General features: G+C 33.8%; 1 protein-coding gene across 1 annotated transcript; it reads left to right on the top strand.

Moving 5' to 3' along the window:
* Positions 1–1,332: 1,332 nt before the first annotated feature.
* LOC111417122 (DEAH-box helicase 15) lies at positions 1,333–13,892 on the top strand. The gene is made up of 7 exons (XM_023049315.2): positions 1,333–1,508; positions 1,594–2,001; positions 6,249–7,333; positions 7,791–7,913; positions 13,135–13,325; positions 13,384–13,546; positions 13,606–13,892. Exons 1-7 carry the CDS (start codon positions 1,459–1,461, stop codon positions 13,731–13,733), a joined length of 2,148 nt encoding a protein of 715 aa, XP_022905083.1. The 5' UTR covers positions 1,333–1,458; the 3' UTR covers positions 13,734–13,892.
* Positions 13,893–14,913: the final 1,021 nt, after the last annotated feature.

Raw genomic sequence — 14,913 nt, forward strand, 5'->3', positions numbered from 1 at the left:
TTTTTAAATCATCAATTTAATCTTTGAGATGTTTGTTTATTTTGTTGATTAGTTAATAACATACTTAGACAATAATGAATTTCCCAATAAATATTATTGTATGAAAAAAAATACAATAACCCATTCTATATAAATTGTTATCACATTCACGTAGATTCATTATTAGTTTTTTTTGTTTTAACAAACAAGACTCAAACAGATTCGATACATTGTTAACATGGACTTGGAACTTTTCAAAAAAAAATTAAAAATGGATTAATAAACGGTCACGTACGGATTATCTTGGTAGATGAGATGTTTTTAATCGTTTCTTAATTCAAAAATCACTCATAGATTACCCACTAATCGGTCATTTATGTGACATTTTCGATTATTATTGGATGAATATCTTATTATTTTGTATAAAATCAATAACAAATAGAACAAAAAATTAAACAATCAAAAAGAATCTCTAAAAATCATAAAATTATTGAGTCATTATAAAAATTATCTTCTAGGTTTTTCGACTGCACACGGTTTCGCGCTATCATATCGAAACAACATTTGCACACGACTGTAAAAAGTCCAACTAAGGCATAAACTGTTATTTGTGATTCGTTCCTAGTATTTATTTGCACACGGCTTCCTTTCACACGACTCATTTTTATTTAATTTAACACTTTTTAACTCAATTATAACTGTTTGCTAAATCTTTTTTAATCACATTATAGGGCATTACTTATTTGCTTTAAATTAATTTTATTTAAATCTTTTTTAGGTCTTAATAGTGATTAGAAAGGCACAAATTCGATATTTTCCATCAATAGATCTATAAACAGCAAAACGCAACGAAAACGTAAACAAAACATTTTGACTCGCAACAACTTGGCCTGTGTGACTGGTGAACTTTGGACCTGTTGATAACCTCGGAATAGAATCTAACAAGTTCTGCGTAAAAATCGGATAATATTCATCCGAAAATATTACATTATCCAGAATCATTTAAATATGGCTTAAATGGTACTTAAATTGTTGATAAATAAAACAATATTTATTCAGCAATACTGATAAAATCGACTAGATCATAAAAAATAGATAAGAAACATCTATTAATAAAGGAATTAATAAGATTATAATTAAAATTATTTAATTACACCACCAATTTTTTAGTGGTGCAAAATTGGTTGCCTAACCCATTTTCGTTAAAATTTATTTTTATCGACTACAATTATTCATTATTACAAAAATTAATATTAATTCAACTCACAAATAAACCGATTTATTAACAAAATCAATTAAAAAAACGTAAAACCTAAAAATCAATGTCGATAAATTTAGTTTCCTACTATACCCACATCCGTCCTGTTTTTTGACAGTGTTGTGATAATAAACTCCGTCGTGGTTAAAAAAACATCATCAAATTAACGAAAAAAATCGAAATATATCAATCAAAATTAACTTAAAACAGCCACAACGCCAATGTCTAAACGTCGAATAGAAACGATAGACCCGTTCATAAAGAAAAAACGGTACGTTTTAAACGTTATTTAAACGTCACTTCATTTCTAACCTCACTTTTTTTAACGAATTTTTCTAATAAAAATCTGTATTTAGGGAGGAACGTGGAATAAGTACTGCGGTGATTCCAGCGGCTAGTGTCAACGCTGGGATGAATCCACTTACAGGGGGTCCATTCACTCCTCGTTATCATGAACTTTTCCGGAAACGAATCACCCTCCCCGTTTTTGAGTATCGCAACGATTTTATGAGGTTACTCAACGAGCATCAATGTATTGTTTTGGTTGGTGAGACTGGGTCTGGGAAGACGACGCAAATTCCGCAATGGTGTGTTGAGTATGCTAAATCGGTTGGAATAAAAGGGGTTTGTTGCACTCAACCAAGAAGAGTGGCTGCCATGTCGGTTGCGCAAAGAGTTTCCGAGGAAATGGATGTCGCTTTGGGACAGGAAGTTGGTTATAGTATTCGATTTGAGGATTGTTCCTCAGCTAAAACCATTTTAAAGTAAGTTTTAATATATGTTTTTGTTAATTTAGTAATTTTTGATTAAATCTTATCCATTTTATCACTTAATTATTAATGCTTAAATAAAAATAAAATCATTTTAACTTAGTAATAATAATATAGCCATCCTTAGAAGATTCACCTATAAAATTACGTTAAATTAACAAACTGTAAAGTAAAAGTTGTAGTTTTACTAACATCAAATATTTCATAAAATTTGTATATGTTAAGATATAAAGAAAAACATTTTTGGAAAATGAAACTTATAACACACAACAAAATTGACATTAACACATGTTTGGCCAGTACAAAGAAGTCTGTAACATTATAAACACATTGTATACATGTTAAATCAAAATTATTTGTAAGAACAGATTATTTATTTATATTACTAGACAAAACTACTATTGGGATTGGAAGAAAAGGGTCCAAATAGATTTTTTAAGGTTACATATAGGTGTGGAAAGATTGGAGTCGTTTGTTCATTTAAAATAATTTTGTAAGGGTTATTCTTTATGAATTTCATACATTTCTACTTTCTCCATTTTATAACTTTGATTCATTCCATGTAACAATATAGTGTTTTTGTTGATGTCAAACTTATGGTTACTATAGTTTCTTTTCTCCCTGTCTAATGTAAATTTTTATTGTTATGGATTGTATTAATGTATCTCTATTATCAATAATGGCGAATACATCATTGACATATAAGTCAAGAATAAGATGTTATTTTTATATGGATTATTGTTATTAATTATAAATTCATTTTCTAATTTGTTTAAGAAGATATCAGAGCTAAGTCCACTTGATGCTGAGCCCATGGGTAATCCCTCTGTAAATTTAAAGATTTTGTCATTGAAACGGCAAAAGTTTTGTTTAGTGCACAATTTAAACAATTTAATGAAATTGTCGGAATTTACAATATCCAGTTTTTCTTTTATGATTTCTTCGATTATTTGTAGTGATTCTTGAATTGGAACATTGGTATAGGGGTTGGTTACATCAAATGAAATCATTGTAAAGTCTTCAGGGAGTTGTAATACATTGATTTTGTTTATTAAATCTTGTCTTTTTCAAATGGTGTGTTCAGGATGAAAATTTATAACATTCTTAACGAAGTTAACAAGGAATTTATAGGAATTTAATTCTATAGGTACTAGAACCAAAAAATTACACTAGGAAAATTCGAGATGTTGCCGGCCGCCTAGAAACATTCGGGTTTAGCCGCACGTTTTTCAAGACGGTTAAATCCGAATGATTCTAGGTCTTGTGTTAGTTCTAGTGATAGTGCTAGTGTATAATTAGAACTAACAGTAGACCGAGAACTAGAAACATTCGTACGTCTTTCAAGACGGCTAAACCCGAGTGATTCTAGTTTTAGGTCTTGTGTGAGTTCTAGTGATCGTGCTAGTGTAAAACTAGAACTAACACTAGACCGACAACTAGAAACATTCGGGTAGCTGCACGTCTCTCAAGACGGCTAAAGGTGGGATATCCTAAACGCGTCTGTCGCAAGCGTCATAAGCGTGTGTTCGAAGCTTAATCACCGATGCAACCTAGTCAAACGTAGTAGATTTCCTATGAGTGCCAACTAACGCAGCATCAGGTAGACGTCTGCTTCTGAAGCAGTCTTGACGCGGGTTTGAGGGTGCGTTTTGAGTATGCGCTGGGATTTACTGTATTATAGTATAGGGTTTATGTTTCAAAATGGGTTCATAGCTTCATTTTACATCTGAAGAAGTTGAAAAATTAGTTGAATGTATATGTCTATACAGGGTGATTCAAAAAACCGCTAACAGACTTCTAGAGTAGGTAAGAGTGTATAGACACTTTCTTTGTTTTCTATTCTTTTTTTTGTAAGTTTGTTATAATTATTACTATTGGTGTTTATTCATTGATTTCATGTATTATTTTTTTGGGTAAAGTTTAAGCAGTGTTTGTCACTGAACTTCGCCCTTTTGTACCCTTCTCAACCCTTTTTGTTTGTTTTTCTTTTTTTTTTCTTCTGTTTTCGGGATATAACAATTAAGTTATTTTCTAATGTTCTAATGTTATTTTGAGTTATAATTATTGGGCACAAATAAAGACATTTATTATTATTATTATTATTATACATGAAAAATTAAGATGAATAGTCTTAATATACCCGGGGGTCGCAAATGCCTCGTTGGCGAGATATAGCGGATCAAAGTTTCTTTAAAATTAAACATCTGCAATAAAAAGCACGTTTTTAAAAATATTGTTTACGCCTTCGCTCTCTACGCGTGTAAAGTAATCAATTATATTATCTATCAATTGGTCTCTTACAAAACTTTGATCAAAGCAATAGTTTTTAAGAAAAACTCGTTTGTAGAAAATTTGTTAATTCAATCAAAAACTGTTCCTTTAATCAAAGTTTTGTAAGAGACCAATTGATAGATAATTGATCACTTTACACGAAAATACTGCACGTTTGACAAAATTAGCAGTGGAGTTGAAAATATTTTAAAAAAGGGCTTTTTATTGCAGATAATGTTTAATTTTAAAGAAACTTTGACCTGCTATATCTCGTTAAGGAGACATTTGCGACCCCATGTATATTAAGACTTTTCATCTTAATTTTTGATGTATTACCTGCCCTAGAAGTCTGTTAGCGGTTTTTTGAATCACCCTGTATGTCACCCCATCACCCCATATGTCTTATTATATTTTTTACTACAGTTTTTTACAAGCAAATTATAAAAATCAATATAATTGAGACAATATTTGGAAACAAATATCAAAAGGTATGCAAAGAACAAATAAGCTATTAAAAACGTTATATTTATTTATTTTATAGATTATATTTTATAAAAGTTAGCTAATATTTTTTATAAAGTGCCTATGTTAAATCTCTTTCTATCTAATTCTCTTGCCATTCCACTGAGCCTTGTGCTGTATTGAAATAGTTTTCAAACTTTAAGTTGATCCGGAATTTCGAACATGTTATTCACGGGCATTTAAATTTCTTGTATATTTGATTTCCTTTCTGCAGATATTCACCCCATAACATATTGTGTAAACACCATATTATAGTAATTATTGAAGTAGTAGTTTCAGACTTAACCGCTCTTGAAGCATAAGCATGAAGCGTATTCTGAATTTTTGCGAAAGTAAAGCAAATGCATTTTCCGATACTCTTCTCGCGCGATATAATCAGTAATTGATAATTGCTTTAGAATTCTTTTGAATTGCCTGATTTGATTTTCGGATACGGTTTCATCATATATTTGCCAAGACGAAAAGCTTCGTCTTGCAATACTTTTTCATGAGTTGTTACCTATAGGCGATTTTTCAAAAATACTGCTATCTCCTTCTTTGCCGTAAGAGCCAACATTTATAGCAGTAATCTTGTAATTGGAATCGACGAGAGCTAACAGTACAATTGAGAAATAGTTCTTATAGTTTTAAAGTAAGGATCCACTGTTCTTTGGGTACAATATTCTTATGTGTTTGCCGTCAATCACCCCTATGCAATTTGATGCAATATTAAAAAAACCTTTTTCAGTCTACGTTGATACAAATTTCTCGCGACTTTTCTTTCCCTTTTTCTCAAAAGTAATAATAAAATTTCGTCATCGTCATGCTCTTGTAACAAGAGCAACAATTTGCTATTATATAGCGAATCCATTGTACGGTTACCCAAACCTCATTTAAGATTAAACAAATTTTATAGTAGTTTGCGTCACACGCTTATAGGAAAATATGAAGCTGCGTCTACACGCAATGTTTTGACGCATCCGTTAGACGTGTGCGTAGGACGCTAGCCGTAGATGCGGATAAGAAATCCCACCTTAAACCCGAACAAGTCTAGTGTTAGTTCTAGTTTTAGTTCAATAAAAATATGCAACATAGTAATATTTTATGCTAACTAACGCTACCTACCAGCCGTCTTAAGAGAGGTACAGCTAAACTAAAAGTGCTAATAAATTTATAACATTTTTAAAGAAGTCAACAAGGAATTTTTATATTCTATATGTACTAGAATACATATAATAGGGCGCATTGGATTGTTAGGTTTATGCATTTTTGGATCTTCTTTGTTTTTTGGTGGAATTGGGTTGGGTTCTTTTTTATATTGTTAAATTATTTAAATTTTATTTTTTTTTAAATTTTTTATATTATGTTAAACTATTTATTTAGGTGAATCTTTTGAGGGTGGCTCTTCAATATAAGTTCTAATGATTTTATTTTTATTTAAACATTAATAATTTTTGTTTTATAAATAGATATATGACAGATGGTATGTTACTTCGCGAAGGAATGAGCGATCCAATGTTAGACGCTTACCAATGCATCCTCCTCGACGAAGCTCACGAACGTACTTTAGCAACTGATATATTAATGGGGGTTTTAAAAGAAGTTATTAAACAACGTAAAGATTTAAAATTAGTTATTATGTCTGCTACATTAGATGCGGGAAAATTCCAACAATATTTCGATAATGCTCCATTAATGAACGTTCCTGGGCGAACTCACCCGGTCGAAATATTTTATACCCCCGAAGCAGAAAGGGATTATTTAGAAGCTGCAATTCGAACCGTCATTCAAATCCACATGTGTGAAGAAATCGCAGGAGATATTTTATTATTTTTAACGGGACAAGAAGAGATAGAAGTCGCTTGTAAACGTATCAAAAGAGAAATTGATAATTTAGGGCCGGAAGTGGGTGAATTAAAATGTATCCCTCTTTATTCAACACTCCCCCCGAATTTACAACAACGAATTTTTGAAGAACCACCCCCAAATAAATCTTCGGGGGCCATTGGAAGGAAAGTTGTTGTTTCGACGAACATCGCTGAAACGTCTTTAACAATAGATGGCGTTGTTTTCGTGATCGACCCCGGTTTTGCAAAGCAAAAAGTTTATAATCCGAGAATTCGCGTTGAAAGTTTGTTGGTTTCACCGATTAGTAAAGCGTCGGCTCAACAGAGGGCGGGAAGAGCTGGGAGAACAAAACCGGGAAAATGTTTCCGATTATACACTGAGAAAGCGTACAAAACCGAAATGCAAGATAATACTTATCCGGAAATATTAAGATCGAATTTGGGTTCAGTTGTTTTGCAGTTGAAGAAGTTGGGGATTGACGACTTGGTTCATTTTGATTTTATGGATCCTCCTGCGCCGGAAACGTTGATGCGAGCGTTGGAATTATTGAATTATTTAGCGGCGTTGGATGATGACGGGAATTTAACTGATTTGGGGGCTGTTATGGCCGAGTTTCCGTTGGACCCGCAATTGGCGAAGATGTTGATCGCAAGTTGCAATCATAATTGTTCGAATGAGATCTTATCGGTCACTGCAATGTTGTCAGGTATTTATAAATTTAAGAGGGTTATGAAAAAAAAATTTAATTATTAAAAAATTAAGTTAAAATAGTATCTAAATTGAGGTTAGATCTCTTAAGTTAAGTATTTTTCAATACCGAACAAATTTTTCTTGATAATTTTAATTTTTTTTTATTAATATTTAATTTCTTTAAAAAAAACTGTTTTAATGTTATTAAAACTTCTTTAATTAAGAAGTAATTAATAACATAGCTTGCAAAAAAGTCATAAAAAATTCATACCCGAGCGAATAGAATAAATTAAAAACTACTTTTTTGACAATTTATGTAAAAACAAATTATTACTTTATTTGGTAAATTAGATAATTAAAAAAGTGGTTTGCTATCCGCTCGAGGTACTGACTAAGGTAGCTCTGTAGGAAACGCGTGAGTCGCGGCAACTATATTGGTTGGATACGGGCAACTGCCCTGCTCCAATGTTTAGTCCCACAGTGTTTCGTGCGCCCGAACGAGGCGAAGAAGGCGGCCGACGACGCAAAGATGCGTTTCGCGCATATCGACGGAGATCATCTCACCTTACTCAACGTTTACCACGCCTTCAAACAAAGTAAGTAAACAAATGTACTAAATAAAAGGGGCCTAATCGTTTATCCCTTTATTACTTGTTTTTCGTTTGTTTTATTTTTTATAAATACATTCATTAACTTTATTCCATCGCTAACACTGGCACATTGTTTCTCAACTTCTTTTATCGATCGGTATTGTTCTTATGATTTCAAAATATTCAATAGGTGTCGCTAGTTGTTATGGCCCCTCTTTACTATGACTTATCATGGACCACTGCGAGCCATCGCCATTGTGTAGAAGGGTGATGACCATAAGTGGTGGATAATGGTGATGGTAATAGTAAAGGATGGCTTTGGGAGCGGTCGGGCACCACACATCAAAGGGTGTCATCATGCACAGCTAACTGCGCAGTGGCATGTCCACACAGTGGGCCATCATTGCTTAAGCATTTCGGTCGTCAACAGCACCTGTTGCTTACATTGGTCCATTAGGTGGGCCATCTAGACTGTACCACTGTGTGGAACCAAACATGCTAGCCATCATCAATGCGACCATTCTAGTGGTCCATCATGAGCCATTACATTCGGCTTCGCTACCTGATGAATCGTCCTCGATTCCATCGTCGACGTCATCCGGTATTTGGCACCATGGTTTCATGAGGTCTTCAGCAAAAATTGAACTAAAATTTCGCTGGGGCTATTGAGCACCTGGTATGTTGATTAAATGATATCTAGCATTTCCCAGAACGGTGTTTACTAGATACGGTCCTTTATAAGATGGTATCTTCTTTCTAGATTGTCCCGTAGCTGCCATCTCTCGTCTAATCAATACTAGACCTTCCTCTTGTACATATATTATACTATACATATTTATTATTTTAGAAGTTTTTGGTACTTCATATCACTTCTCTCTTTCTGTGTTCGTTGTACTCTTTCGATATTTGTCATCACTTTATCGCGTAAATCGTTTAGTTTATCAATATCTGGTGCGTTTTGGTCTTCTTCAAGAGTCATTATGACACGGTTTTGTAAAATGTTCCGTAGCAGAAACCTAAACAATAGTTCGTGAGGTGTCTTCTGAGTAGTTCTGTTCCTTATGTTGTTTAAAGCGACCTGGATTTTTCGTAACTTCGTGTCTCATCCTCGTTCATCTTCGTGATGCATAGTCATTATCGTACGGTCGAAGCTTTCTGCTTGTCTGTTGGCTCTTGGGGTTGCTGATGTATGCTTGATATGTTGGATATCATTTTCTTTGCAGAAATTCTCAGAATCGCACGACATATAAGCAATTCCTCTATCTGTTATAAGCAGAGCCCGGACAGTTTAGAAAACGTGCGCCCCTCCACACTAAACGAATGCCTTGATAAGCGTACGCTTCGATTTAATTCATTGAATATTGAGACTGGAGTGGGAGGCGTTTTAGGATCACTTTCCTAAACTGTCTGGGCTCTAGTTATAAGTATTGTTGGACCAAAAAAGATTCCAGTAATTTCCTTAATAATTTCTATCGTCGGTTTACTCTTCTTATTTTTCACAGCTTGGATAATAACATATTTTGTGAAGTTATCTACACAAATTAACAAGTAGGTATTTCTTTTTCTACTTATGGGGAAAGGTCCTAAATAGTAACGTTAATTGTATGAAAAGAGGAATCGGTAATCATTCTACGTTATGCAAGTCTATCTGCTTTTTTCCTGTAACTTTATGGTATGCACATTCAATACAGCATTTTATTTACATTATTATGTATTTTCTCATCTTCGGAAACCAAAAATATCGTTTTAAATGATCCACAGTTTTTTTTAAGCGTAATGTCCCATATCGTCATGACTTCCTTTTATTATTTTCCCAATAATCAATTTCGGTGCAACCCATTTACGACCGTCTGTAGTTCTGCGATAGATTTTGTTTTGATAGATTTCGTAGTCATGATGAATCTGTCTCGTTTCGTTGTCATTTGGATGTTTTTCCAACGTAGCTTTTATTTTCTTTATGGTTTCATCTTCCTATATATCAAGCTTCCTATCTTAGCGTCCTCTGATTCTTCATTTGGACTCCTACTCCATGCATCTATATGAGCCATCTGAGTTCCTGGGCGATATTCAATGATAAAGTCGTGTCCTTGGAGTTTCAACACCCATCGTGCTATTTTCGGCATCAAGTCTTTCTTCTTCATGATTGTCTTTTAAGAATTACAATCGCTTATTACTTTGAATTCTCGACCTAGTATGTACGTTCGAAATCTTTCTAAGGTTTCTGTAACGGCTAGAATTTCCAGTTCATAGCTGTGATAACGACTTCCCAATCCCGTTGTTTGTCGACTGAAATAGGCTATTGGTTTCAATAAACTTTTTGGTTCATTTTTCGTCTTTTGAAATAGTATTCCAGTTATTCCCATCTTCCAGGCATCGGTATGGATTTCAAAATCTGTTTCTGGATCGTATAGTTCTTCTTTTATCGTTTTGAACGATTTTTCCTCCTCTTCTCCCCACTTCTCTACAGCATCCTTTCTAGTCAACATCGTTAATGGTTTCACGATAAGAGAATAATTTCTTACAAACTTTCGGAAAAATCCGGAAAGTCCTAAAAATCTTCGCACATCATGTTCATTTTCTGGGCGATTAAAATTTTCCACGGCTTTCACTTTGTTTCTCCCTGGTTGTACTCCATTTTCGTCTATTTCAAAACCTAAATACTCAACGCTTTTTATCAGGAAATGAGACTTATCAGGTTTAAGGTAAGGCCCTCTTCCTTTAAAACATTAAATACGTGTCTGAGGTTTTCAAGTCCTTCTCGATCATTAGATCATCCATGTAAACGGTTACAACATTTGGTCCAAGTTCTGCGGAAATTATTTTGATCAATCACATAAAAGCACTGGGTGCGTTTACAAGCCCGGATGGCATTCAAAATTGATTTACCCTATATTTTTTAATTTTTGATTCTGAGGCTTAGTTTTTTCAAAAAAAAATAATAAAGTTTGAAACTACAGGGCGCGAACTCCAAAGTACGTCACTCAGATTCGAGCGTACGGTTGGAGCGATTAAAATCAATAAAATTCCTGGAGAGAGACAATGCTACGAATTATATGCACTAGGAGAAACAGTAACTAATTATTGCAAAAATTAAACAAGTTTCGAACGTGAAAACGTTACTAATCCGTCTAATTTAATTTAGATTATCGATTTTTTGAAAGACGGTTTTTCTAATCGATTGACTTTAACGGCTCTATTATGACGTCTTTTTGACAACGAAGCAACACATAGATTTCTACCTCGATTTCTACTCGGTCAATGTCCTGTAAACTTTGGCATCTTCCGATTGTTCTTCCTAATTCACTTCCAAATCCCTTCAGTTGAATGACGTATATTGTATTTCTAGTTTGTCTGCGTCCTTCAGTCGAAGCGTCACAACCTCACTTCCTAAGTAAACAAATACCTTCAATGGTTTTCCATCAACTTGCATTACTTTGCCATAAACGTCCGGTATATCAACCTTTTTAATTTTGTTCGCCCTCTTTGCTTCTTTGCTATTTGTGGTGATGTAACCTACTTTATTGCAATTGACACATCTTCCTTTCTTTTGCGGTTTTGGACATTTTGCTGAAATGGGTCTCATGTCATTACAAATATAGCATTTTTTTGCTTGCGTTTCAGGTTTCTCAATTTCTTTTCCATTAGTTTTTTGAGGAATATTTGGTTTTTGTACGGGTGGCGTCAACACTTTCGTATTGTTTGATTTTTAATAAAACGTCACGCACTGTATCAACATCAGTCAAAGCAAGTGTTTTTGCTAAATTTTGATCATCATCATAGCTTCGTATGCTATTTCGTTTTCCGTTACGTCACCAGTTTTATCGATCGTCTCCAATTCTTCAACACTCATTTTCTTCACTCTTTCTTCGGCAGCTTCTAACAACTTGATAACATATTGATAAAAATTAAGTTAGGTTGCATTACTTTTTTGACTACTTATACTTAATATACAGGGTGTTTCATGAAAAATGGTACATACGTTAATATGTTATAGATGTGTTCATTTTAAGCAGAAAAGTTCCTAAAAACATGTGCTCAATTCTCAAAGGTAACTGAGATACAGCTAGTTAATGCATAAATTGATATTACTCACGACTGTTATGAAATAGTCATTTATCAATGTTTGACATTTAACATTATTTGCTTGACGTGTCGACTAAGTTGTTGATAATGTATATTGACTCATGCAGAATATGCTGATATGGCGTTTTGTTACGGTTTCTCAAATAGAAATGCACGTGCTGCTCGCCGTGACTATAAGGGACGGTTTTCTAACTGAGTGCTACCAGATTCAAGAGCATTTACTCGAACATTCAACAGATTGCGTGCAGGTGTGCAAACTCTGAATGAAGTTGAATAAATTCTTCAGTCGGTAGAACGCAGTCCATCTACCAGTACAAAAAGACTTTCTGCTCGTCTTGGTGTTTCTCATGTAAAAGTATGGAGAACATTGCGTACTCATGGCTTGTATCTATTCCATGTTCACCCAGTACAACACCTTGAACCAACAAACTTTGCCAGGAGATTGGAATTTTGTGGATAGGTAATATCTAACCGCCGCTTGGTTCCTGTGATACTTTTTACCGATTTCACCCGTAATGGAATCAATAACAGTCGAAATGATCACCGTTGGTCTAAGGATAATCCGCATGCCAGTGTTGAAACAAATTTTCAGGTAAAATTCTCTGTGAATGTATGGTGTGGAATGATCGACAATAACTTAATTGGGCCTTTTGTACTACCCGAGCGTTTAACAATGGACAGATATTTAGAGTTCTTGCTCAATGAGCTTCTAATATTGTTAGAAGAGCTACCAGAGCCAATATGCTCTTCCAGCATGATGACTGTTCACTACGGCCGTCAAGTGATACAATACCTGAACCAAGGTATTTCCTATCAGTTGACCAGCTCGATCACCGGACATTAGGATAAATTACGCAGCACAGTGCGTGATATCTTCAAGAGATCAACCAAGTGCATCGAGTTAGGCGGTGGGATATTCGAACCCTTCCTTTAAAGTCAGAATTTCGATATTTTATGTACACATTTAAATAAATCAGTTTATGCATTAACTGGCTCTATCTCAGTTACCTTTGGGAATTGAGCACATATTTTTAGGAACTTTTCTGCTTAAAATAAATAACTATAACATATTAACGTGTGTACCATTCCTCATGAAACACCTGTATATAATATTTGATTATTATTGTATGTAATGTTTGATTAGATATGGAGGATCCACAGTGGTGTTATGACAATTTCATAAACTATCGTAGTTTGAAATCTGCCGACAACGTCCGACAGCAACTTTCACGCATTATGGACCGGTTCAATTTGAAACGAACTTCCACAGACTTTACTAGTAAAGATTATTACATTAACATACGAAAAGCATTAGTGAACGGTTTCTTTATGCAGGTAATAATACTATTTAATAACACATTCAGTAAACAAAATTAATATTTATTAATTTAAGGTTGCACATTTAGAACGTACTGGACATTATTTAACAATAAAAGATAACCAAATGGTCCAACTACATCCATCGACATGTTTAGATCATAAACCAGAGTGGGTTATCTATAACGAGTTCGTTTTAACGACCAAAAATTATATACGAACGGTTACGGATATAAAACGTAAATTATTTTTTTTGTTTAAACAATTTTGTCCTAATTTTTTTCTATTGGTTTTTTAGCTGATTGGCTTTTAAAAATAGCCCCACAATACTACGACTTACAAAATTTCCCGCAATGCGAAGCTAAAAGGCAATTGGAAATTCTTCAAAATCGACTCGATTCGAGACAGTACCAACAAGGATTTTAAAAAAAAAAGAAATATTTTTTTTTGTTTTTAACAAAACGTGTTCTTTTAGATTTTTTTCGTTCATTATTTTAAGTTTTTGAGGATACACAAACTGTTAGGTAGTCAGTCCCTATCCTTCCTTAGCCCAATAAAAAGGCATTTAGATCTTATTGAGTAATAAGAACCAAACTGTTCGTTTTTCCCAAGAACGTTTGTCGTCGTCATTAAAAAATTTAAAAAAAAACGCACCGAATAGTAATGGTTAAAATAATAAAGAATAATTATTAATTTGTTGTTATAAAATCATGTAATAATTGTATTGTCCATTCCAAAAAAAATAATACAAAATATTTAAAAATATAATTTGGTTTTTTTTTCTTCAAATTTATGAAATATAGTAATTACTAATTACATTATCTAAACTAAAAAGAATTAGGTATGAAGGCTTTTATAATCGGTGTTTATTGCACTAACACTAGAATTAGAAACAATCAGGTTTAGCATTTCATCTCTTAAGATGGCTAAACCTATTCTAAATCTCTATTCTTATTGAACTAAAAATAGAACTAACACTATACCTAGAACTAGAATCATTCGGGTTTAGCCGTCTTTAGAGACGTGCGGCTAAACCCGAATGTTTATAGTTCTAGATCTAGTGTTAGTTCTAGTTTTACACTAGCGCTATCACTAGAACTAACACAAGACCTAGAACTAGAATCATTCGGGTTTAGCCGTCTTGAGAGACGTGCGGCTAAACCCGAATGTTTCTAGTTCTAGATCTAGTGTTAGTTCTAATTTTACACTAGCACTATCACTAGAACTAACACAAGACCTAGAACTAGAATCATTCGGGTTTAGCCGTCTTGAGAGACGTGCGGCTAAAGCCGAATGTTTCTAGTTCTAGATCTAGTGTTAGTTCTAGTTTTACACTAGCACTATCACTAGAATTAACACAAGACCTAGAACTAGAATCATTCGGGTTTAGCCGTCTTTAGAGACGTGCGGCTAAATCCGAATGTTTCTAGTTCTAGGTCTTGTGTTAATTCTAGTTTTACACTAGCACTAGACCTGTTACTAGACTTAGAACTAGAATCATTCGGGTTTAGCCGTCTTTAGAGACGTGCGGCTAAACCCGAATGTTTCTAGTTTTAGATCTAGTGTTAATTCTAGTTTTACACTATCACTAGAACTAACACAAGAC

This window comes from Onthophagus taurus, chromosome 3 (genome assembly GCF_036711975.1).
Source record: "Onthophagus taurus isolate NC chromosome 3, IU_Otau_3.0, whole genome shotgun sequence".
Lineage (NCBI taxonomy): Eukaryota > Metazoa > Arthropoda > Insecta > Coleoptera > Scarabaeidae > Onthophagus > Onthophagus taurus.